This window comes from Armigeres subalbatus, chromosome 1 (assembly GCF_024139115.2).
Source record: "Armigeres subalbatus isolate Guangzhou_Male chromosome 1, GZ_Asu_2, whole genome shotgun sequence".
Taxonomy (NCBI): Eukaryota; Metazoa; Arthropoda; class Insecta; order Diptera; family Culicidae; genus Armigeres; species Armigeres subalbatus.
Window position 1 is genome coordinate 119213454 of NC_085139.1, and position 26840 is coordinate 119240293.

The 26840-nt window shown below is 39.8% G+C and overlaps 2 protein-coding genes across 2 annotated transcripts; one reads left to right on the forward strand and one right to left on the reverse strand.

Moving 5' to 3' along the window:
- Positions 1-1355: 1355 nt before the first annotated feature.
- LOC134205052 (cilia- and flagella-associated protein 36) lies at positions 1356-19353 on the forward strand. The gene is made up of 4 exons (XM_062679936.1): positions 1356-1677; positions 1763-2228; positions 2573-2726; positions 17999-19353. Exons 1-4 carry the CDS (start codon positions 1575-1577, stop codon positions 18272-18274), a joined length of 999 nt encoding a protein of 332 aa, XP_062535920.1. The 5' UTR covers positions 1356-1574; the 3' UTR covers positions 18275-19353.
- On the reverse strand, positions 18485-22586 carry LOC134205053 (proteoglycan Cow-like). The gene is made up of 3 exons (XM_062679937.1): positions 22200-22586; positions 21802-21942; positions 18485-21184 (listed from the first exon to the last, which is right to left on the reverse strand). Exons 1-3 carry the CDS (start codon positions 22579-22581, stop codon positions 21072-21074), a joined length of 636 nt encoding a protein of 211 aa, XP_062535921.1. The 5' UTR covers positions 22582-22586; the 3' UTR covers positions 18485-21071.
- Between the last annotated feature and the right edge of the window lie 4254 nt (positions 22587-26840).

Below are 26840 nucleotides of genomic sequence, written 5' to 3' on the forward strand. Positions count from 1 at the left end.
GGAAATTGAGGTTTTTTTTCGAAAGTTTAGAAGTGTTAGCCTTGAAAATGTTGAAGAACCTTTCATGGAAATTATAAAGAATTTCTGGTGAAGATTCGGAAGAATTCGCCGCAGAAATTCGAAAGAAGCTTCAGAAAAAAAAATTTGACGCCGGAAATTGTTAGTATTTTTAACGGAATTTCTTTGATATAATTCTCAAACAGAATTCCCATTGAAATTTCTCCGGAGTTCTAAAGAAAAACTCCAGTTAAAAAGGAGGTTGTTTCGTTCGTAGTAATTTCCAAGCTATTTTTTTTAGAGATTCAACGAAAGATTCTTTCTAATTTCTAATTTTCACGAGAGTTGTTTTAAAATCATTCGAAATTCCAGCACTTCATCAGGATTGTATGAAGTAATTACAAAGTTCTTACAGAAAATTTCGTTACGGGTTTTTTCCTGAAGACCCATAAGAAATTCTTTTGAAGTTTCTTCTTTAGATTTTTACTGAATTGTTGTAAAATCTAAACTTTTACAAAATTGGAACATCCTATATGTACAACTGTAAATTACATGATTGTTCTTCTTCGTACAATACTTTTACAAGAAACTTAGTGAGAATTAACTCCCTTCATAACAAATTAAGATATTTTTATCTAACCAAATTGTTTCTAGAATGTAATTAAGTACTTTTTCTTGATAGACGTAACATAAGACGTAACATAGACCTCCCTCTCTCCCTGTGACAAACTGTCACAAATTTTAGAACCCCCTCCCCCCTCAAACCTTAGACGTAATTTTTGAACGATCCCTGATACCAAGCCAAAAACCATCGGTGATGTGGGCGTGACACGACGGAATTTTTTTTATATCATTTGTTACGTATTGCATTCCATTTTTTTTGTGGAAATTATGAATAAGGTCGTAATCGTTTATCTTTTTTTGGATAGAAATAGGATCTAGAGATTCGCTTTGCGTTCATTGATTTATTGATGTGTACTTTTTACACCGCTATTGTAATTCACCAAGTTTTTGCGTAAAAAAATAAAATTAAATAACCACGTGATTCGGGAGCTAAACCTCCCTTCTCCCCACATGTGGCTTATCGCGGTCATTTTTCAAACCCCCCTCCCCTATATAACTACGTAGTTTCTGGGCGGCCCCATACATGTTCTACGAGAAACAATATTTTATAAAAACGAATTGCTCCCCAATAGCACAGCTCTCTACCTTAAATACGCACAGTGTTTGACGCACATTGACGTCGCCCCCAGGGAAACATTCTAAAAGGAGAATAACATGTTGCAAGCACATAATTACAGCATAGTATTCACGTTGACACTATGCAAACTATCGCCCATGAATCACTCTGATCCAAACTTATGAATGGTGGTCAATTCCGTTGCCTTGGAAACCACGTGCAACAAACACATTTCCCGCATTGGCGCTCTTCGATTCATTCAATCGAAAAGCATTTGCTGCACATTCTTCGAATAGTGCAGCTTTTGGGTAGTGCAGATAAAGGTAGTAGGTAGTCGTAAAATCTTGAAAAACTCGCGATTTCTTGGCCATATTGCAATCCGAAATACCGCATATTGATGGCTGAAGACAACTCCTGGGTGTTCGATTCGCTGGTATGCTTCCTGCATGGTCCTGTATGGAATGCACCACTCCAAACATTCATCGAGGATAAATCGATAAGTAAGGATAACGATCTCTTTCCACCCTTTTCAAGCACGCTCTGTCGATACATGTGAATAATTAATAATTTTCGTCTACAATAAAGTTTTCGATCCGAACGTGAAACCCGACGAGAGCAATCCAGAGTTCCGGAAGGTTCACGATGAGTACAAAAATCTGGTCGACTACATGCTCGGTTCGTTCATGGAGGAAATGCAAATCACGCCGGAACAGTTTGAGTTCGCCTGTTTGGAGGGTCGCAATTCGGCGGTCATGGCCCAGTCCCCGGCGCACAAGAATGGTGGTGAGAAGGGAAACTCGACGACGGCATCGTCATTCTCCTTCCATCAGGGATTGTTTCAACAGATTTGGGCGGCCAATGATATTAGGATTTTCATCCGCATGATGACGCAACGAAACGTGGAGATACAATTACAGGCACTGGATTTGATCGAACGAAGACAGGCCTCTCAATCGTCGGTTGAAAAGGAGGAGACAGCAGGGTCGCATCAACTGACCGCCGAGGAAGGGGAGGGACGTAAGGAGCCCATTGGACTGGCCGAGGACATTGGGTAGGCAGAATGATACGTTGAAAAGTTTGCAACTGCAACGTCATTATGAACGTGATTTTCAATTTGATATTTTAAGCTTTTGCTTGTAGCAATAATAACAATATGTGTGTTAGAGACAGTTTGCTCAAGGATTTTTCCTTGAAAAAAAAAAAGTTCAAAGCGGTGCAGTTGTTTGCGTTTTGTAATACCAGAACGTAAGTTTTCATTATTCAAAAAATAACACAGTAGAATGCAAACTAATCATTTTGTTTTGATTTCAATAATGATAGCTTTCTTTTGCGACCAACAACCTTATTATTGTTTTTCTTATGCAATGTCATATCTGTTTGTTATTCATTCTGCAGTGATCCGGTTACTGAACAGGAAATTGAGCAGAATATCATCAAATCTGTCGACGATGAAGTGAAAGAAACGCTCATCATTGACGGTCCCGTGGATGATGTACAGGAGACCAATGATAAATTTCAACGCTTAAATTTATTTTTCGATCAGGAAAGGGTAAGTTTGGATACTACATTTTTAAAATCTCAAGAAAGATATAGTTAGAGAAAAAGGTTGAGATAAACTTTTTTGTTGAGACTCAAATTTGCTTAACATTGCTTGAAATAGTCCGATTTTGATAAAACAGGAACATGAATGCAGACATTTCTAGACCAACATTTGAAAAGGGCGTAACAGCTAAAAATTATTCCTCGTGATTCATCGTCTACATATTGCTTAATTTTTGACGTCCTTTGCACCAGTTGTCGCACTAGTGGTTTCAATTTGGCCAATCCCAAACCAAAATTAAAAATAGTGCCACAACTGGTGCATGCGTTCCTATTATGAATTAATCAATTTTGAGGATAATAACAAATTTTATTGTGGTTTTCACAGCTGTTCTACGAAGCAGGAAGTAAAACCTTTCGCTTGATATATAAAGTCCACCCACATGCCTTTTACTTATAAAAAAAAAAGGTGTTCTTATGTATGGCGACAATTAGTACACCCACCCATTGGTATTCAGTCGATTTTTCCCAGATAAGATTTGATAGATTCGGCTGTATATAGCTGTATATTATAGAAGCTTCTGGGAGCAAAACATTTTACTTTCTATGCTGCCTGTAACCGCATATCAATCCCATATGATTTATTTATTTATTATCAGACTAAGGCCGGTGTGGGCTGTGCAATACATAAAAGTTTTCTCCACTCAGCTCGGTCCATGGTTGCACTTCGCCAACTACGCCGTCTGCGGAGGGTCCGTAAATCGTCCTGCACCTCACCTTCTTGTTCCCGTCGGATCGTTGTTGAGAATCATTTTCAACGGATTACTGTCCGACATTCTGGCTACGTGCCCGGCCCACCACAGTCTACCAACTTTTTGACATAATGAAGAATATGAATTGCTCTTTCAAATGCCGTGTAAAGATATTTTTTTGGTCTGCCCCAACCGGAGATATAAATTTAAAAAAAATGTAATTTTGACTGAAAAACGATTATAACTTTTGATTGGAAAAAGATATTGAGCATATTCACCCATCAAAAGTTAAATTTTTTTTAGCTCTAAAAGTCAACCATAGACGACTTTTTCGAGAAGCCTAAAACGAAAAAAAAATAGATCAAAAATATCGTTTTTTGAGGTACACCCTAGTCCAATTATGCAAAATTGCTCTAAATCAGCCAAGTTCAGAGCTACAGAAAAAGCTTATTTAGCAAAATTTATTGGAATAAGCTGCGCTACAACTTTGTAGAACATGACATGTCAGTATTCCGAGAAATAAAAAAATATTTTCTATTTTTTTATATGATGGGCCACCCTATTTTTTGATATCTAACAGTAACAGTAACAGCCGGGGTACGATTTTCAACAGATCCAGTCAATTTATTTGTTTCGCGGATGACATGGACATTGTAGGTACAACATTTGTAAAGGTGGCAGAACTGTACACGCACAAAAACGCCACGGGTGGGCTTCGGTGACCTCCGTATGCAGATATAGAGGTATCCTACGGGAGTTTATGATACAAACCGATAGGTTACTCTCATAGCTTGCGATCGAAGGGTGGTGAGGTTACCACCCTTGAAGTCGATGTGTGTTATCACGTCGAGTGCGTTAGCATAGGCGTGAGCGTTCTCAATAGACCTCCCCTGATGTATTGCTAAATTACGAGCCGGGGGCTACGGACTGGCGAAAGGGTTTTGGTTTTAGTGGGTCGGGTGAGCTCATCCCCATCGTAAGAGGAATAATCAATCAGAAACTAACAAATATCTCTTAATTACGACGAATTTTCCGAGATGAAAAATGGGTGTTTATGTCCTTCAACATACATGTTCTGTATTCACCATGTCTCAGAATGATTTAAAATGACAACAAGTGGCGCCCCTCTCCTCATAACATTTGTTTAATAAATGCTCAAGAGTGTTATCATGACATTCAATAAGGGCTTGTTAATATCCGAAAAATTATGTGAGTAATTGACTTCAAACGTAAATTTTGTGCTCAACAACATTTGTGAACGAAAAAAAAGTGACCAGCTGGATACACAATGTGTATTGTACATAGAACTAATTTTCACCTAAAACTGAATTCGTGTCAAATCCGTGTGAAGCCCTAAAATCGCAATAAAAATTCGCGTAAATTTAGCAAAACCGCGAAATTTACGAAAATTGCGAAATCCACGTAGTCGTAACAACCCTGAAAGTCAAGTAATTAGGATTGGACGCATCTGTGTAAAAACGTTGAAAATTAGATTAAGGGTAATATATTCTCACTATTTGGACAAGTTTTAGAATGTTTGCAATGCGATGTTTCAAAGTTACTATTGGCTAGCTAATAAGATACCTATGCAATTAAGTCTTTTGATAGATTATTGTAACTAGTGATATGTTCTGATTCCGTGCTCATGATTTGACAAGGCGAATATATTAGTAATGAATTAGGAGAACGAATATTGTATTCAAACCACCAGAACACGCATATGTAACACCGGCGTAAGGCCATTTTTACACCGGCGGCGGCGTCACGCCGTAAGTAATGTTCGGCGGCGGCGGCGGAGGCGTGAATCGGCGTGAAGAATTTAGAGCTGAGAAAAAAATCTTCCTTTTTATGAATTTTACGGGTTTTTGTACAAATGCTTTTTCTCCTTTATTTATGTGAATTTTCAAATTTTTAGTTCTTCACTTGTCGAGAGTACCAAGGCACTTGGCAGGGGGAGGGGGCAGGATGGTCACTCTCAGGTCCAACCGTGAGATCTTCCAATGGCAAATTTTAATTATAATGAACTTAATATTAACATTTTTAAACTTAATACTAACACTTTAAAATTTGAGTAGAAGTGGTTAATGACTAAAAGTGGTCGATAAGAGGAAACTATGACGTAACATAACAGACAATAAAGTTAAAATAATACAACTACAGGAAGGAGAAGGTAACAGAATCCAGGTAAACCTTGCTAGTAATAAAAAAGGGTCCAGGTGACGTTGAGTACGCTTCTCTCCGGAGATAATTGAAATGGCTTGAGGCAGGAGACTCGCCCCTAATGTCGCGGTCAAGTCTCTTATCCCCTCTGGCCAGTGGTCATCCGAATTCGAAATGGAAGTGAAATTCCAAAAATGTTCCAATATCTCCAACCGTAATAACAAGTATACAGATTGCCGGAGAATGAATTAAACAATATCAGAACGCTGAATAACAGCTCTAGATCACTGAAATTGTTGAAATCAGTATATTCGATCTTGCATTGCTGCAGTAAACAGAACAGGGAATTAATGGCTATGCGAGTGAGGCGACAGTAATAGAATTGGGGGAGTGCGATACCCCCTGCTGAAATTGTTGGAATCGGAGGTTAATGTTGCGAGGGACTCAGAATCCGGGTTGGGGTTCCCGGGCTACTCCTAGTTTTGGGGTAACCATGGAATGCCCGAAAGCCTCGAGTTGTGGGAACTTGCTCCCAAGATTGATCTCGGTGTCCCAGTGAAGCCGTTAAATTAGTTTGTATAGGCCCCCATCTTTTAAGAAAGAGATGAGGGCGGCGGTGCTAGCAGCGTTGTCGGATAGTGCATCCCTAATGCTAGCAGATATCCCGTAGGTACCCCGAGAGCCTGATATTCGGGGCATCGACAGACATAATGTTCCACGGTGTTGCGAACATCACAGACGTCGCAGGTTGTATGAAAAGGGCTCCCGTCGAAGTTATGCGAGAGCCGTGTGTGTCCGGTTCGGAGCCGGGAGATGATTTACTGTTCTTTGAGGTTGGATAGGTCTGTAATGCCGATTTGGTCCCCTTCATTTTCCGAAGGTATCCGGAAGTTGTGACAATCCAGGAAATTTCCCAGTTTTCTCGTACAGCTTTCCTTATCCAGGTTTCTACGTCACCAAATGGGACGAATGGCCTAAAACGCTGGCCCTGAGATCCGTATCCGGCAAGGAGATCTGCCGTGATGTTTCCAGACACTCCGTAGTGCCCCGGAATCTAAACGAGGGTCGTGTTCGGGAGCATATTCGCTAAGGTGCTTTGGATCCAGGAGTGCTTAGGCTCGTCGCTCTGGAGTGCGGAAATGACGCTGGCAAAGTCGGACAGGACGAGCATGGGTTTCCTTGATGGATAGTTACGATAGGATTGCTAGCTGCAGTCAGACTTTTGGGGGCAACATCCTAATAGCTTAAGCTTGTATCTCAACAGCAAAACTGTACATTACATCACCCACTAGGACATTTCCGCATCACAGCACATGAGTTCATTGAATAGTACTTCGGATATAAATTCAGAAATTCGTGGGGAAATTCCTCAAGATATTCCTCAGAAAATTCGAGAAAGGAATTCTAAAAGTTAATTTAAAATTTCCTTAATGAATTCCGTCAGAACTTCTACCAAGAATTCCCTTGAAAATTCTTTCCGAAATTTCTTCAAAAGTTCCTTTATGAATTTCCTTCTACTTTAGGGATTGCTTCGGAAATTCCTTTACGGAGTCTTTTGGGAAGTAATTCATTCGAAACCATTTTTAAGGATTCTTTTGAAAATTTCTTTAAGAATTCCTTAGAAAATCCTTCAAGAAGCTCCATAAGAATACCTACGGACACTGTTTTAGGAGAACATTCGAAACTCCATTTAGGAGAAAACCTTCGGAATTTGATTTAGGTTTTTTTTTAGAAAGTTCTTCAGGAATTTCTAATAGAAAATCTTCCAGTTTTCTTCCAAAATCTTCCAGAATTCGAGGAATTCTTCGGAAACTCTAGGAAGTTTTTTTGGTATTCTTTCGAAATTTCCCTCTTGAATTTATTTAGAACTTTCTTCAGAACTTTCCAGAAATTCCTGTAGACCTTCGAAAATTTCCCTTTTTATTACTTTGAGAATTATTTTGGGAATCTCTTCAGAAGTTCAATTGGAAAATCTTCGAAAATTTTGTTCAAGTTTTTTTTTTTTAATTAAAATAAGTTTAATACTCGAATAAGGTAGAGAACTATTTGTGCAGTACCCCCTATTCCCGTCAGCAACATTCATTACTCGAGCGGATTACTTGTTACCAAATTACTTGTTTTTTTTAGTACATAGCTAGTTCCTGTCGATATCTAGTAATGTACAAACAATCAAGCCATTTGGTTGGAACGCGGTCGAGTTATTAATGTTGTGGATGGAAATAAAGGGTGCTGCCCAAATGGTCCCGCTCTCTACCTTTAGAAATTTCTTCGAAAATTCCATTAGAAATTTCTCCAAATTCGAGTTCTTTCCGGAACTATTCCTGCAGTAATTTTGTATGGGTAACTGAAGGAATTTTCTAGAGACTCCCTAGAGGAAGTTCCAGAATAATTTCTGAAAATATTGCAAATGCCTGTTCGGAGGAATTTCTGAAGAAATCCCTGGATGAATGTCCAAATTAATTCCTGGTGGCTTTTATAAAGAGATTTTCTAAGAAATTCCTGGAGAACTTTCTAAAAAAAATCAATTGTTGACGGAATAACCGAAAAAGAACCTGAAAAGATTTTCGACCAGGATTTTTAAAAGAGTTTCTGAAGGAATTTTCGAAGGAATTCTTAAAGTAATTTACGAAGGAATTTTAAAAGAATTTTTCAAACAGCTATTGGAATTTACATAGAAATTTTTATTTTCTCCAGGAATTTCTTGAAAAAATCCGGACAGTAGTAAAATAAACTCAGTTTTGACTCTAGAAGCAAAACTACATGCCAAGAAAAACTCCCAAAATATCGTGATTGCGGATATTCGAATATTCTCATGAATTCTTTGGGAACTTACTGCAGGAGTTCCTTCGAAAATTTCTACAGATTTTTTTTTCTAAAAACCTTAAATATTTCTTTTAAAAAAACAGGTATTTATTCGGTAAGTAATCAAGAAACTGTTGAAAGGAGATTCTCTCTATTCCGCGGGCTTCGCGCATGTGTCTTTGCTTACGGGCCTACCATCTCCGTTTTTTGCCCTTCACACAGCAGTGCATTGAAAGCAGATTGGTAAATAAATTTTCGCTTAACTTTTCAAAAGGACCTAAGTAACATTTTTTTCATGAATTAATTTGAATACTGCAATCAATAGCTTTCATGTTGTTCCATTGATTACGCTATTCAAATTAATTCATTCAGGACCTTTTCAAAAGTTAAGCGAGAATTCGACTGTAATATTGGATGGAGCCGTATGCAGAGCAAGACACAAGTCAGGATGGTGGATAACTACATACATACATACATACCAACTTTTAAAAACTTAGAACATTATTTTAACAATTCCACTGGAATTTTTCAAGGTAGGACATTCCATTCCCTCGGAAATTCATCTAGTAGCTCTTTAAGAATTTCCTCCTTCCAAAATTCTAGGACGAATTTTCAGATATCTCAGACTGTCAGACTATTTTCAGACTGATATAAATTCAGAAATTCTTCAAGACTCTAAGAATTTTCTTCAGGTATTCCTTCAGAACTTCCTCCAGGACTTCCTTGGGACATTATTTCAGGAAAACCAAGAAATTTCTTTGGGAATTGTTTATCAAAATAAATCGAAACCGTTATTTTCAGAACAATTCTGGCTATTTAGGTACAAGTAGAGTAAAGAAAATGTTCATTTGGTGGGTCACGTACCCCATCGTGCTTCAGCTTAAGAAGCCAAGTTACCATTATTGCATTCTGTACCCAAGAAGATCTTGGATGATCTAACATTTAACAAGCCAATGCGGGTAAAAGTGACAGAAATAAAAGCAAACAAATCTGCTTAAGGTATAATATCTAGCTATTTAATAAATGCCTGATAGGTTGCCTTGGTTTGGCAGATGCAAACGCACTGCATACTGTGATTTTTGTGTTGGCCAATCATCGGCGTTAGGTACGAAATTCGGCGGCGTGGAACCACCCGGCATATGGCGTGCCGCCGACACCTTCACCGCCGTCGGCGTATGTTAATAAGTATCGGCGGCGGCGGCGGCGTGGCAGGCGGCGCACAGGTCTAGCCCCCGTATGAAAATCGGTGCTTACTCTTAAATCTGGATACTCTATCAGCACGACGTAGAAAATCTGAAGATATTTTCGCTGCAAAGGTTATACTGGGAGAAATTGATGCACCTAGTATTTTAAGCAATATTAGTTTTGTCGGCTCCTTCTCGTTCCCTCCGCTCTTTCAACACTCTTGCATTGCCTTTTAGTAAGGGTATGCGATAACACACTTTTTTCCTAACGAAACGAAACGAAACGAAATTTAAAATGTCTATGTTGATTCGGATCGAAACGAAACGAAATAAAGATTTCTTTCGATACATCGAAACGATACGAAATCAAGGTTCATTTAATTCAAAATTTTTCGAAACGAAACGAAATTTTAATTTTTTTTCCGCGGAATTTTTATTAAATTGTTTTTACATTATGTACGCAATTCTGATTTCACTTTTTCGAAGTCGAATAACTGTTTTGCGACCAAAAGAGTTACAATAACAGAAAAGGCAATCTGTGATAAATCGCCACATTCTCGCCGCATATACCATTGGCAATAAGACAATACCCCAGTATTTGTTCCGCTTTCAAAGAAATTCATTGTGGACCGTGTGCTCCCGAATCTGATCAATTTTATATCAGTTTTATATCAGTAAGTATATAAAAATAAAGAAATTGTGAGATTTTTCATATACCTACGGATTCAAATTTTGTTTAAAACCTTAGTTCACTTAAGAATTATGTAATTATGCTAAAGCATACTTCATATTTTCTATTCAGCGTGGACTAAGTACTGACTTAGTCAAAATTAGAAAATGAATGCTTGGATTTATTTTTTATTTAGTGGGATAGTCAATTATGTATCCACATCTGCCAGACGTATACACAGAGAGAGAATTAATATTACTAGACCAACATTTGAAATAGCGTATCAGCCAAAATGTATTCCTTCTTATTCTTCGTCTACATATATAGCATACATTTGCTCACTAGAAGAATCCTGTACACCTTCCTAAAATGTACGAAGATATGTATTTCCGATTGAATTCATAGTCTTATATACAATCCATAGACCCATAGTCTTATATACAATCAGCTCGACAAACTGAGCTATTGTCTGTGTTCTTTTCTTTTAAATCTTTATTAACGTGATTTCTATTTTCTGTGTGTCCTTGACATATGAGAACAGATTTTATGGTCAGTATAGGCTAAAAGCAATCTTAAGTAAAGAACTTCCAGCAATGTTAATGATCTTTCAACCCGTTCTGGATTTTATTTTTGCAAATTCCATGCGAAGATCTAGAAATGCCCACAAATCTGCAATGTTCCTTACATACAGCGCCGTAGCGTGCGGTTGGCCAGGTTAAAATTTTAGCTATTACATATTAGGGCCACCGAGGGATTTCCGGAGCCATAATGTTTGATAGCAGTGACTATTCGCGAAATGTAGAACTTATTGAAGCAGTGCAGCATACATTCAAGCGTTTTTTGTATAGAAAATTCTATTACACTTATGAACCATATCAGAGAAGAATAAGTCGCATGTAGATCATATCATTAACTGATCGTCGGCGCGTCCTTGATATGTCTACGCTTCATCGACTTGTACATGGTTCTATTCACTGCAGCATTACTAGTGAATTCCAGTTTTGGTTTCCCACACATGGTCTACGTCAGTTGGATCCATTCTACATCCCTAGATCAAGCACAAACCTGGGAAAAGCTGCACCTCTTTCTCGTTTATGCCAGACTTACAACGAGGGCTACAACGAAGTGGACATTTTTATGGAGCTTTCGCAATTCAAAAGGATTATCCGAAACTAGCAGCTTTGCTAAGCTTTAAAACTTTATTGTATTGTGGTCCGATTATTGGGTAACTCTGTAGGACGCTATACAATGAATAATATATGAGATAAATAAATAACTTAATTAACTAAAAAAGGACAATTCACACTCAAATTCATTGGTTTGAATTTATTCAGCTTTTTTAAGTGGACATCTTTAAAAGGTTACATTCATAATAAACCGATTGACAAAATTTAGAAGTGCCTTTTGTTCTTTCTTATATCCGGAAGTAGTGGTATGAATTTTGTGTAATTTATAGTTCAGGTAAATTTCCCGTTTTTTGTTTTTTTTTTATTTCTTCTTATTATAATCAAATGTATATTGGTCCTGAGGTGAACGCAATTCCGACCATTGAACAACCCACTGCTGAGTTTTATCAACACAAATATGTACAGCAAGTGACTTCAAACTATCGACAGACACAGTCCTGAGTTAAGTTTCCTTGATCCAAACAGATCCGTTAATGATTTCGACCACCAATCAATCTACACACCATACAGTTATTTTAGATTTAATTTGTCCTAACTGGGTTCAGTGGTACACTGTATTTTACTTGACACTACATTTTACTTGATCCAAATAGGTTCAATGGCAACTCCCGGCCACCAACAAAGCCACTCCAAAAAATGGTTTTCCCTGATTCGACTAGATCCGTTAGAAACTCTGACCTTCAACCATCTCACCCCAGAGTGAAATTTTATTAACTCTGTTAGGTCCAGAACTGGTTTAAAAACACCGTCAGACCCACTCCGGAATTCGATTTTCCTTGGCGCGAATAGGTCCGATAATGATTCCGATAATCGACCGACGCATTTCAGAGCTGGATTTTATTGACCCAACTAGACCCGGCAGTGCGAAGGCTCTGGAAGAAAAACCTTAACATTTTTAATGAACTTCCAGCACGGCTCTGGAAGGTCGCTTAAAAAACTTGTGAAATAATTAAAAAAAAGTATCACCAATGGAAATAAATGGACATTCTGCAATTCAAATGAACTTCAGGAACAAAAGTTCTTGTTCTCTTCACAGTATTGAATGATGTTTAAAGCATCTTTGAACCACTAAACATTCTAATTTTAATGTTGATGCATTTCAAATTGTCAAATTGTTGTCAAATTTTCCCATTTTTATAATAAAAAGAGGGGCGCCAAATCATGGTTTCGTTATGCTTATTGTATACTTGCTTCGGTGTTTCCAATTCATGACCAATAATGATGCTGGTCACGTGCTATAAAATTTTGACTATAAAATTTAGGATTAGGAGAGGACAATTAGTTTAACACTCATTTGTTATAAGAGACCAAGGAATGCTCTGCATCTCCGTGAGCGCTATGCGAAAGGAATCGTTGGTTAGTTGAGAAGGTAATTAGTGTGAAACCTCTTGGTAAGCGACAACATATGTATTAGGAAGTTATTTTTGAAAACAAGAAGACGAAAACTGTGTTTCAAATCAATCCAACGCAAGATCAATGTGTTTCGCTTAATAATCTTCTACAACACGATCGATCCCGCACTAAATAATTTTGTGCTCTTCGATGCAGACATTAGTTTTATCACTTCACGTTCTTCCACACTAGTTGGCGTGATCAGCATCAAGACGATCGATTGCACACTGGTTAAACAAATTTCTGCTACGCTAGGTAGATTTTTTTCACTTCACGTTCTCCCGGACTATGACTAGCATTCACATGATCGTTTCCGCATTCATATAGAAGAAAACTACATACGAATTTGTCGACTAAGAATGAGGTTATGTAGTAATATTGTATAACCTAAAGTTTTGAAAACAACTTTACGATTATGTTTAGCGGCGCAGCCAAAATTTTTGATAATATGAAGTATGGTTTAAGTTAAAATTTGTTTCGAAATTCCGCGGAATTCCGTTAAATTTCGTTAGAAGTTAGTTTTTTTTAGCGAATTTTTTGTAATTTTACGGAACGAAACGAAATCAAGAAATCAGATTTCGCCATGCTAAAATTTCGCGAAATTCCGCGGAATTTCGTTTCGAACCACCTGAAACGAAATTTTTCGAAATACCGCATATGCTTACCTTTTAGACGTACAAAGTATGGAAAAAGCGATCTTATTTATAAAGTTTGTGCCGCGTTCAATAAGTTTTCCCATTGTTTTGATTTTACATGTAATAGTGGTTCTTCAAAAGAAGAATTGATGGTGTTAGGAATAATAATAGTTAGCGTTAGTTTTCATGTTCAATTAGACAGATAAGTGTTCGTTGAATTACATTGTTGTAATTTTTGTTTAAAAGATGCAGGTTTTTTTTAACAAGCTCTGCTCTGCTTGTTTTTCCTGCCAGAATAGATAACAACATCAATAAAGAATAAAGAATAAAGAATGTTATGTATGATTTACCAATACCAAAATTATTGAATTATTTAATACAATAACTTGAGCCCTTCAAATAAAATACTGTTGTAGATATGCTTTTCGTTTTCGAAACATATTTGGCTTAAAATAGTGTATTAAATCAAGGGACTGACGTCGTAGTATCATATTAATCATAAAATGGCCTTCAAAAAATAATTCGATAAATCGTACATAACTTTTGATAGAAAAAACATACACCTGAGATTTTTGGACACAATGCTCAAAATAAGCTAAGCTTTCCATCGATGTAATAATATTTAAAATCGGTGGTTGCCAACCAGGCAGAAAAATAGTTTTCAAAAAGAAATCCAAGGTGGCGACAAAAATCAATATGGTTGCTTCTATTTTTATTATTGCAAATTGAGGATACACTCTTCCTCTTTCCAACGATATGCTGATCTATATTATCGGTTAAGGAATGTTGGAGTTAGGACAGCTTTGGTGAGTCACGAATTGACAAAAATCGAGGGGTTTATTAAAATGATTTCGTGTATAACTAACGAGGGGTTCATCTTTCTGAAAAATTTTACTCGGATCCTTGATATACTCGCCGAAAGCTTTCCAATGAATACAAATTTAGGCATTTCGCGCAATTAGTGGCCGGGTCTCAGCGAGAATTACTCAAGTGGAAAAAAGTACATACAACATTATTTTGTGAACTTTTGTGCTGACAACAAGTTCGGTTTGTGCTATCGAGGAACTTGATATTAGAAGTTCGGAACAAGTTCTAAAGTAGCGTGGTGTGAACTTTATAGTTCGGAATAATATTTATTTTTCAAGCTGATTAGAAGTTTGTTTAGTACTTGATCCGAATTTCTTGTTAGAAGGTCGGAACAATAATTTAAGTGGCATGACATTTTTAAAATTTTCAAGTTCATTAATAGTATTAATTGAGAGTTAAGTTCAGTTTAAGAATCCGAACTAAATGTGAACTTCTTAGTTCAATCCTCAAGTCTAATTTGAACTTTTGGTTGCTTGGGCGAGCATTTTTGTTCCATCAGATTTATAACACGATCACGACTGGACACATTTCCCGATGGCAGAAGCGTACATATTAAGCTTTCTCTTCGTGGGAATCTACGTAAGTTCATGAAAGTTCGATAATATTTGCATCTGGGGGCACCATGATTTCCGTGTTTGGGTGCTTCCGACGAGAGAAATTTTTGAATCGTTTTCCTTTTATGTCCTACAAATGCACTTTTCACAGGTTCACATGTGAAATAATTTTCTCACTGCACTCCTTTTTCTCCTCGTCGTGACCTTTCCCGTCCAAAATTTTTATTCGCTTATACGATTCATTGGCTTATTTAAGGTCCACTTTTCCAAAGAACCCATATTTTTTGACGCCTCTAAGTATTTTTAAAATTTAAAACAAAAATCGAAAAAGTGCTGTTTTTTAAAGATTGGCCGATTTTGAACGAACATCGGGTTAATTTTTCAGGCCGGTTCAAACGTGCAGCACTTTTTCGGTTCTCGTTTTTGATTTTGAAAATAATTAGAGGCTTCAAAAATATGGGTTCTTATGGAAAGTTGACCTTTAAAAGCAAAACATTAAACATTTTAAACGGGAAAGGTCAATTATGTTCGATTATCAAATAACAACAATTCAGAATAATCACACACTTTCTAAACACATTTATTTTCCGACCGTCGAACTCGACGAGATCCGAGATCCGAAGTAGTTTTGTTCTAACATATTTTTAGTATAGATCCTTTAGACAAATGTATGTATGTAGTGAGTTATTTTTTGGATTGACAGCCGTATTATATTCTATAGTACAGTTTGTGTGTTTTGACCCTCCAAAAGATTTTTTTTGTGGCCACGCAAAATTGGAATTGGAACAACTTCTCCCAGCAATGACAAATGCTATCATTTTTTCACAGAATGGACAGTACTGAAAAAAATGTCAACATTCTATCACAATTTTACGTTATTTGAATTTTAAATTGTTGTTTCAATATGGGGACACTTGAGAAATTTGAAGAAAAAAAATTAAATTGTTCTCAGGCAGCTAATTTTTTGTAGATTTAACGGATATGATGGAGGGTTGGTTCGAAAAAATATTTATGGAGTGGATATCATAAAAAGGGGATTAAATATTCCCAAATTCTTAGATTGCATTCGCTGTTGAATTCCATAGGGGAATAGGTGGTAAAATGAACACGTTAAGAACTTGCGTTGAATTCAATCATAAAACGAGGATAACTTTTGTAACGGTTTATTCCGGTGGAGTCATCATAAAATTATCAAAATAGTGAAGACGAACAAATTCCGCTTAAAAACTTGGCTTTTGCGCCAATTCCTCGAAAGGAATTGCCAAGATTCATTTTAATTTGCCCAGCTTGCTAGTCGGCCACGTCGTGGTCCGAAAACCGTTATTGCGGAATCTGTTCTCTTTACTTTAAATTTAACAATCGAGCCACAATCACTTTATTCATTCTTCAAAACTTTTTCGATTCAAACTATCTCACCACATTTATTAACAAAATTGAGTTGACTCAGCAACTCCAAAGAACCGACCGCATTGCGCTGCGAATCAATAACAAACACTAATCTTCCGATCGCATTTACACAATTTCACTTCAACTTACGTCGGTTCCAGTTGTGCGTATGATACCACCAAATTATTTAATTACTCTTAGCGATGCGACGCGACGCGACTCACGTAAAAGAATAACAATCATTATCAACAGGCTGTCAAATTGCACTGTCGCGTCGCGTCGCATCGCACGTCGCGTTTACTCTGGCGGGCACCTTAGATTTTCGGGCGTAGTGACAACTACAAGTCCCGACTCATGTTGATCGCTGGTGGTGGGCAGGTACACCGCACGACGGCTACAACACAGCCAGCTGCGACTGCAAATCAGCCTCTCCATGGTCAGAAAGTTCCCGTCGATCGGCAAACATCGACTAGCAGCAGTAGCAGCAGCAGGAGCAGGAGCCCAAGATGGGTTTGGATCGCTGGCCATCATCGCTTGCTGTTTGCCGTCGGGACGATCGACCATGGAAAGGCTGATTTGCAGTCGCAGCTGGCTTTGCTGTAGCCGTCGTGCGGTGTACCTGCCCACCACCAACGATCAACATGAGTAGGGACTTGTAGTTGTCACTACGCTCGAAAATCTAAGAGTAATTAAATAATTTTGCAACATATGGTGTGGCTGAGAAGGGCGAGTGGTATCATACGCACAACTGGAACCGACGTAAGTTTAAGTGAAAATGTGTAAATGCGATCGGAAAATTAGTGTTTGTTATTGCTTCGTAGCGCAATGCGGTCAGTTCTTTGGAGTTGCTGAGTCAACTCAATTTTGTGTATAAATGTGGTGAGATAGTTTGAATCGAAATAGTTTTGTTAAATTGAAAGTGTAGAGAACAGATTCCGCAATAACGGTTTTCGGACCACGACGTGGCCGACTAGCAAGCTGGGCAAATTAAAATGAATCTTGGCAATTCCTTTCGAGGAAAAGCCAAGTTTTTAAGCGGAATTTGTTCTCGCTTTACTTGTTCAATATTTTATGATGACTCCACCGGAATAAACCGTTACACTTTTTTCGCAATATCTCATAAAAACACCTTAAAATGGCAAGCTAAACTATGTGTATCAAAATTGGACATCTTTTCCCAAAAAGAAAAAAAATCTGACATCCCTCACAAGTCATTAATCAAGAAAAAGTGAAATTATATGTTTTTCAGAAAGTCTGTGCGAAAACTCAGGAGAAAATGAACACTGAATAACAAACATTCCTAAAATACTGAAATTCTGTAAATTTAAAATGAAATTTTAATAATTTACACATCTTAAAAATAAACAATGGGGCCCTCCTTAGCCGTGTGGTAAGACGCGCGGCTACAAAGCAAGACCATGCTGAGGGTGGCTGGGTTCGATTCCCGGTGCCGGTCTAGGCAATTTTCGGATTGGAAATTGTCTCGACTTCCCTGGGCATAAAAGTATCATCGTGTTAGCCTCATGATATACGAATGCAAAAATGGTAACCTGGCTTAGAAACCTCGCAGTTAATAACTGTGGAAGTGCTTAATGAACACTAAGCTGCGAGGCGGCTCTGTCCCAGTGTGGGGACGTAATGCCTATAAGATGAAGAAGAAGAAGAAAAATAAACAACATTTCGTCATTTTCAGATCAACACCGCCGACATGCGCGCTCGGCAGGAATACCTCCGCACACAGCGGGACAAGATCCTGCAAATCAAGAAGCAAGCCCGTGCCCGACAACTGAACGAGTCGATCAAGAAGAATGATCAAAGACCACCGTCCGCGCAGGTGGCCCAGAAGATTTTGGAGTCCGATTCAGCCGGCGGTGGACCTGTTGTCCCTTCGGACCCGCCGGAATCTTCGCTGCAGTTGCGTAAAATGCTCGCCCAGCGGCTACGTACCGAAGTCATTGAGGATAAGTAGAACTGATCGATGACAAAATTTTTGCTAAATGTTTTCGGTAATCGTGGCCTTGCATCATATAAAGTGCACCAGAATACCTTCCTATTCAAATTAAAAGCAATTGTGCGGTTTGTGATATTATCTGCTTATAATGAGGTTCAATAAAAAAAGCATGCATAAAATGTGCGAAAAGGCGGCAGTGATACAATTCGAAATCCAAACGAAAGTGTATTTTTTTTTATTTTATCAGATGATGTTTTTAATTCTCTTCCTCCATTAAAATGCTTAAGATTTTACTAAATTGTCAAACGTGTTTGTTCAGCCAGAGTCACATAACTGGTATCAACCAACATCGAATACTTCGAATCGAATGACCTCACCGTTTGGGAGAGATGTTTCCATTTTGGGTATGGATGTAAATGGGTGCGTATGCGTGTGTATGTGTCTATGTTTTTATCAAAAGAATGCACAGATAATTGTTTCGTATTGTTTCGAACTTGTCACTTGTATTTTTCATGTTTCTGTCAATCACGGTTTGATCTATTTTCTTTCTGTGTTGTATAATTGTCCTATTAGTTATTTAATGGTATTCCAATTATCGTGTGAAGTTATTTTGCTGTGTTCTGACTTTATGTTCTTCATTTAGTTGGTTTGCTTTCCAAATTTGGATCCGCTTATGTTGTTATCATTCATCTACTAAAATTGTTACGCGAGTGGCATTCTTGATTTTGCATTGATTCTACGTTTGCTTGCGACGGTTTTTCTTCTCTAGTAAGCTTGTTTTGTATCATTTTCTAAGACAACCGAAATAAATTTTCATCCAAGATGGAGGCGTTCAGTTTGACAGTGACAACTCAATGCGAACTGAGCTGTCAAACTGAATAACCTTTCTAATTGATGCATTGATGAAGTTCTGTAGTTAGTGGTAGTTTGTGTAAACAATCACAAGTTGTGTGGCATCTGTTTGCTAACCCTTCAAACACTCAAAGCGCGGTGCATACTTCTATTGAATCAAGAGTGGCTGACGTTTTAGTTTGTCGTTTTGCAGCTTAACATTAGTAAAAATACTGATGGCCTACTACGCTTAATTAAGGGTTTGCGATTTCTTACCTCGTTTTGCGACACTTTTCTTCTCATTTATTTGCTAGTAGTAGTTTAGACTGTACCTTTACTTGCAAAAATAAGGCTTTTTACAACAATATTTTGACGTTTGTTTCATTTACTTATAAGTATAGTGTATTTATTCTTATTTAGTACGGTAACACAACAACATAAAAGTTATGACTGACAAATTAGAAAAGTCATTTTGTTAAGTTTTGGACATCTCATGTAGAGTGTTGAGAGGAATAGAATTTCGATTGGCTTAGTCGAATTTGTTCGTAGCTCAAATTGTTGTATTAGATTAGCTTGCGGGAAGATTTGCAACATAACCGTTCCTACAAGTCTGTTTTATACATCTGTTCGGAATGATAACCCTTCCTTGATTTTAATCATTGGTAATTTATCATTTCTCGTGTTTGCTCACGAATTTATGCCAAGCACTGTCCCGAGGTATCGTTTCCTGAATGACAAACTTTTATCGAAATTCTCTCTTCAATTCTACAAACGACAATGGGCCTTAGCTATCTTCTTATCTAATCATTTATGTTTCACAATCAATTTGTTTCCAAAAATATTAACTTAACAACAGTAAAGAGACTCACGACGCTAATTAAGGACGGGGATGATTTAGTGAATATATCTTTGTTATTCATTGTTTCACACTTCAGCTCTACTTCCATGAGGGAACAAACTTTCGAAATTTGGAAAGCAAGATAATAAACAACAGAAGAAAAAAATCTTAATTTACGACTGAACTGAAACAATGAAATACTAAAAATATTGAATGACAGTAATAGATTGATAATAGATAATTGATAGGGGTATGACTCTTTTGGACTGCATTGCGTAATACATATCTACATGAACTTTTATTACTGAAAAGTACTCAATCAAAATACTTGATATATTCAACATGGTTATATGTAAGAATGTACAAAATTTGAATTCATTTGTTTAGAGAGTATAATTAACCTCTTCCCTTCAAATTGGATGCAAATCCATGAAGTATTAATCAATCGATTAATTGTGCAAGTTCGAGCAAAAGCGCTGCCAAGTTCTCATTGGAGCGTTTTATTACTGACTTTATGCAACAGAATCTCAACAAACTTTGTACAGGCAAAAATTAAAGAAGTCATCCAATATTTAGATGTTGTACATTCGCACAAAAGTTGTTGATTAATGAGGAAAACAGATGGGAAAATTGAAAGGATTCCTTTGCTGATATTTGTTCGAGAATTTCCTTCTTTTTGTTAAGACAACCCATACGATAAATACCAATTTGAGCCTTAAAAGTGCTCATCATATTTTTTCTAGCGAAGAAATGTGCAGAACTCGTCATGTACAGGTAAACAAAATTCAGCAAAACAAAACCGTAGAAAAATAAAAAGTTTCTAATAGAAAAACAACTTAATCAACCAGCTTCGGAGAACCGTAGCTGATGTTATGCTTCAGCAGCGAATTATGACAAAACAACCATCATCGGCTTTTCCAAATGAAAATAAAAACTCTTTATTCCGAGTATTGGCTAAAACAAAGAAACCCGGAAGCAGCTTTCCCCGCATGGAAAACCCCAATAGGTTGCTGATGGAACGGAACTCAAAACTTTCTCTTCTGCGATTTTTTTTTTGCCGCTGCATGGTAAGACGGCGGCGACTGGTAGTGAAATGGAATGACGATACAACATTCTCTGCTCCTTCCTGTTGCCTCGTTCACCACCTTAGAAAACTAACAAACGATCGGCGCTGCCCTCCTGGCTGTCGTCGTCATCTTCGGAATCTTCGGCGTCCTCATCGTCGGCGTTAAGCGTGTTGGCGTTGTTGATTATCTCGTCTGAAAGGAAATAAAGTTGGAATTAGAGTTCTTATATACATTGGGAATCGTCCACGGCGTCATGGAACGGCTGTTCAAAGTTTTGAAAAGTTCGAAAGCCCCAGCTTCCATATCTCTATTAGTACTCAACAATTCTTTGACGTTTTGGGGTGGCCCGAAGATTTATCACTTGATAAAGTGGTTTTCAATTCAGGTTATGCACTTCTTCTTATTGGCATTACATCCCCACACTGGGACAGAGCCGCCTCGCAGCTTAGTGTTCATTAAGCACTTCCACAGTTATTAACCGCGAGGTTTCTAAGCCAGGTTACCATTTTTGCATTCGTATATCATGAGGCTAACACGATGATACTTTTATGCCCAGGGAAGTCGAGACAATTTCCAAACCGAAAATTGTCTAGACCGGCACCGGGAATCGAACCCAGCCACCCTCAGCATGGTCTTGCTTTGTAGCCGCGCGTCTTACCGCACGGCTAAGGAGGGCCCACTCAGGTTATGCACGGATGCTTTGAATGTGACCGTAGTTAACATTCAGTTCGATTCTTTTCATTCAATTGGGATTTTAAGTTTTCACATTGCCTAACAATCTCTAGTTTTAGATAGGTGTTATCACTTACCGCAGTTAGGCTTTCCGCGAGTGCGCGTGTTTGCGAACTCAACACCATGCTCATCCACACACCAGCACACGCCAACCGCCTGGTGGCACTGAGTTGGCTTGTAGAATCCTTGACTGTCGCAATCCGGTGCGTAGCCAGAACCTGTTACCAAAAATTACCATTACCATCGACAGTTTGGATAAAAGATGTTATAGACAAAAGAGTAAGATTGTCACTGGATTCTTTTTCTCAAGCATATTGGGAACAAAACTGTCAAAATGTATGGATTTTGCATTGGCATTTAGCTTCCACCTTATCCTCGCCAACAAAAATGTTCCGACCAGGGATGACAGAGACAATCTTTCTCCTTAATTCTCCTGCTCTGTTCAAACCAATCTTCATGGAAACTCCAAACTCACCATTCAAATCAGTACCCAAACGCCTTCGGACAGCGGCACACGGCCGGTCGGTCTTTTCGAAGCAGCGACACCATTCCCGTGGATCGATCGTGTTGTCCTGGTCCAGGTCGCACGTGTCGATGAACGGTTTAATGCAGCGCTCGTTCTGGTCGTGTTCCAAATCGTACAGCTCCTGCGAGGACAGTTCCCCATCGTTGTTCAAGTCCAGGTGGCCGAACATCCAGCGGGCCTCCAGTTTGCAGGCGGCCGGGAAGTGCACCTTGTTCTTCTGCTGCTGATGCTGACGGCGTTTCTTGCTGTCGGCCATGATGACCGAGAACCAATCCAGCAGTCGGTTACCGATGGCGGTCAGCTGTTGCGGTTTGCATTCGATAGACTTCATTGGGTAGCCTGTATGGAATGGATCGACATGGAAAAAGGTTAGAAGTGAAGTGGGAGAAATATGATTTAATGTAAAAAATTCTGTATTATTATTATAATTGTATTATCAAAAGTCTTAAGGCAAACGCTCAATCGTAAAGATCAATATTGAAACTGCTTCTGTAAGGGAAAACGTAAGAATGGGGCTCCAGTTCCTCATACATATTTACTTGACGTAGTTCTAGCCTATATATGTTTTGTAGGAACGGTGTAGACTCGATTATTGACATCACGATCTATGCGGAAGGGTTATTTGGCCAAAACCCATTCGGCCGAATGCCACTAGGCCGAAAGTTGTTTGGCCGAACAGACCATTTGGCCAAATAGAAGGTTTGGCCGAAAGGGTCACTTGGCCGAATAGTACATTCGACCGAATAGGTCATTTGGTCAAATAGTTCATTTGAAAAGTGAGAAATAAGGAATGAGAAGAGAAACGTCTCACTTCTCACTCTTCATTTTTCTCTTCTCACTGTAAAAAGTGAGTAGCGCGAAATGAGTAGTGAGACGTCTAACTACTAACTTCGCGTTTCTCGCTTTTGGCAGCGAGAAGTGAGAAATGAGGATTAAGAAGTGAGACGTCTCGGCGGTACTGATTACATGACAGATAATGGACTGCCTCCTCTTGGTGAGCCTACGCCTAATGCAGTATACATACGTCCCCAGTTGCATAAGCCATCATGTACACAGCCTATTAAAAAACCTGCAACATCTTCCTAGTTCGGGACTGATTTGCGATTTGGGCGTAACTTATTTTGTAAACAAACATTGCTTCATGGATTCCGGAGAATGCAAGCGTTTTCATCCCAAACTAATTCCCTTATCTGGTAGAGGAAAGCTTAATCTGTCGGATCCATACCGTGGTTTCCTCATGAAATGCTTGTTTTAGCAGGAATTCGCCTTCCAATGTTTGTTTACAAAATAAGTTACGCCCAAATCGCAAAGCGGTCCCGAGTTATCTATATTATTATTATTATTTATTTATTCAGACTAAGGCCGAAGTGGCCTGTACGGTATATAAGAGTCTTCTCCATTCGGCTCGGTCCATGGCTACACGTCGAATTTGTGTACTTGGGCTCACTGGTGACTGCCGAAAATGACACCAGCAGAGGAATTCGGAGACGCATCAGGGCAGGAAATCGGAAGTACTTTGGACTCCACAAAACACTCCGATCGAATAGAGTTCGCCGCCGTACCAAACTGACTATCTACAAAACGCTTATTAGACCGGTAGTTCTCTACGGACACGAGACCTGGGCGATGCTCGTGGAGGACCAACGCGCACTGGGAGTTTTCGAAAGGAAAGTGTTGCGTACCATCTATGGTGGGTTGCAGATGGCGGACGGTACGTGGAGGAGGCGAATGAACCACGAGTTGCATCAGCTGTTGGGAGAACCATCCATCGTTCACACCGCGAAAATCGGAAGACTGCGGTGGGCCGGGCACGTAGCCAGAATGTCGGACAGTAATCCGGTGAAAATGGTTTTCGACAACGATCCGACGGGAACAAGAAGGCGAGGTGCACAGCGGGCAAGGTGGATCGATCAGGTGGAGGACGACTTGCGGACCCTCTGCAGACTGCGTGGTTGGCGAAGTGCAGCCATGAACCGAGCTGAATGGAGAAGTCTTTTATGTGCAGCACAGGCCACTCCGGCCTTAGTCTGATGATAAATAAATAAATGGCTACACGTCGCCAACCACGCAGTCTGCGGAGGGTCCGCAAGTCATCTTCCACCTGATCGATCCACCTTGCCCGCTGCGCACCTCGCCTTCTTGTGCCCGTCGGATCGTTGTCGAGAACCATTTTCACCGGGTTACTGTCCGACATTCTGGCTACGTGCCCGGCCCATCGCAGTCGTCCGATTTTCGCGATGTGGACGATGGATGGTTCTCCCAACAGCTGATGCAACTCGTGGTTCATTCGCCTCCTCCACGTACCGTCCGCTATCTGCACCCCACCATAGATGGTACGCAGCACTTTCCTTTCGAAAACTCCCAGTGCGCGTTGGTCCTCCACAAGCATTGTCCAGGTCTCATGTCCGTAGAGAACTACCGGTCTAATAAGCGTTTTGTAGATAGTCAGTTTGGTACGGCGGCGAACTCTATTCGATCGGAGCGTTTTGTGGAGTCCAAAGTACTTCCGATTTCCTGCCCTGATGCGTCTCCGAATTCCTCTGCTGGTGTCATTTTCGGCAGTCACCAGTGAGCTCAATTACACAAATTCTTCTTCCACCTCGATTTCGTCACCACCGATGCAAACTCGCGGTGGGTGGCTCACATTGTCTTCTCTTGAACCTCTTCCTATCATGTACTTAGTCTTCGACGTGTTGATGACTAGTCCGATCCGCTTAGCTTCCTTCTTCAGTCTGATGTAGGCTTCCTCCATCTTCTCAAAGTTACGTGCCATAATATCTATGTCGTCGGCGAAGCCAAATAGCTGGACGGACTTATTGAAAATTGTACCACTCGTGTTAATCCCTGCTCTTCGTATTACCCCTTCCAAAGCGATGTTGAATAGCAGACACGAAAGACCATCACCTTGCCGTAACCCTCTGCGGGTTTCGAAGGGACTCGAGAATGCCCCTGAAACTCGAACTACGCACATCACCCGATCCATCGTCGCTTTGATCAACCGTGTCAGTTTATCCGGAAAACCGTGTTCGTGCATTAGCTGCCATAGCAGGTCCCGATCGATTGTATCATATGCGGCTTTGAAGTCGATGAATGGATGATGTGTGGGCACGTTGTATTCGCGGCATTTCTGCAGTACTTGGCGAATGGCGAACACCTGGTCCGTGGTGGAGCGTTCGCCCATAAAACCCGCCTGGTACTGCCCCACGAACTCCCTTGCAGTTGGTGCTAGTCGACGGCATAAAATTTGGGTGAGTACCTTGTAGGCGGCGTTCAGCAATGTGATTGCGCGGTAGTTGCTACAATCCAGCTTATCGCCCTTTTTGTAGATGGGACACGACACCTTCCATCCACTCCTGCGGCAAAACTTCCTCCTCAAAAATCTTGGTAATGACCCAGTGCAGCGCTCTAGCCAGTGCCTCACCACCGTGTTCAAATAGCTCTCCTGGTAGTTGGTCAACCCCAGGGGCTTTGTTGTTCTTCAGCCGGCCAACCTCCTCCTGGATTACCTGGAGATCTGGAGCCGGTAAAATTATGTCCTGCGCGCGTTCTCCCAGGTCCATCACCATACCGCCATCTTCGTCTGCCACATCGCCATTCAGGTGTTCTTCGTAGTGCTGCCGCCACCTTTTGATCCTCACGCTCGTTCGTAAGAAGGTTCCCGTTTATGTCCTTACACATATCAGACTGTGGCACGTGGCCCTTACGTGAACGGGTTAACTTCTCATAGAACTTTCGTGTGTTATTAGCGCGGTACAGTTGCTCCGTCTCTTCACGGTCTCGATCTTCCTGCTGGCGCTTTTTCCTCCAGAAAATCGAGTTTTGTCTGTTCCACACCTGTTTATACCGTGCCTCTTTCGCCCTTGTGCGGTGTTGCAGCAATCTCCCCCATGCTGCATTCTTCTCTTCCACTAAATGCTCACATTCGCCGTCATACCAGTCGTTTCTCTGATCCGGGGGCACCGTGCCAAGTGCAGCGGTTGCGGTGTTACCAATGGCGGATTGAATATCTCTCCAGCCATCTTCAAGAGACGCTGCGCCTAGCTGCTCTTCCGTTGGGAGTGCCACTTCCAGCTGCTGCGCGTATTCTTGGGCTACCGTCTTGTAGCCGCCCAATGTTAAGCCGCGGCGTCCGACTTCGACGCGTGTTGTACACCGTCGAGAGTTTTGAGCGCAGGCATACTGCAGCGAGGTAGTGGTCGGATTCAATATTCGCACTGCGGTAAGTGCGGACGTTCGTGATGTCAGAGAAGAATTTACCGTCGATTGAAACGTGGTCGATTTGGTTTTCCGTTTCTTGGTTAGGTGATCTCCATGTGGCCTTGGGGATATTTATGCGGGGAAAGAAGGTGCTTCGGACTACCATTCGGACTACTAGTTATCTATATACTCTCTCTATTTTAGCTGGTTCTAATGCTCTTTCAACAGATGTATGAAATAAGTATCCAGCCCATCGTAGTATGTCGTATATTATGAAAACACCCATATTTAGTGTTTCAAAATTATTGACTTTTTTAGAAAAACTGATCGGATTCGCTGATTTGCAGCCATAAGCAGCTGGATTTGGTTCTAATGCAAAGTCCAAAAGAGTCC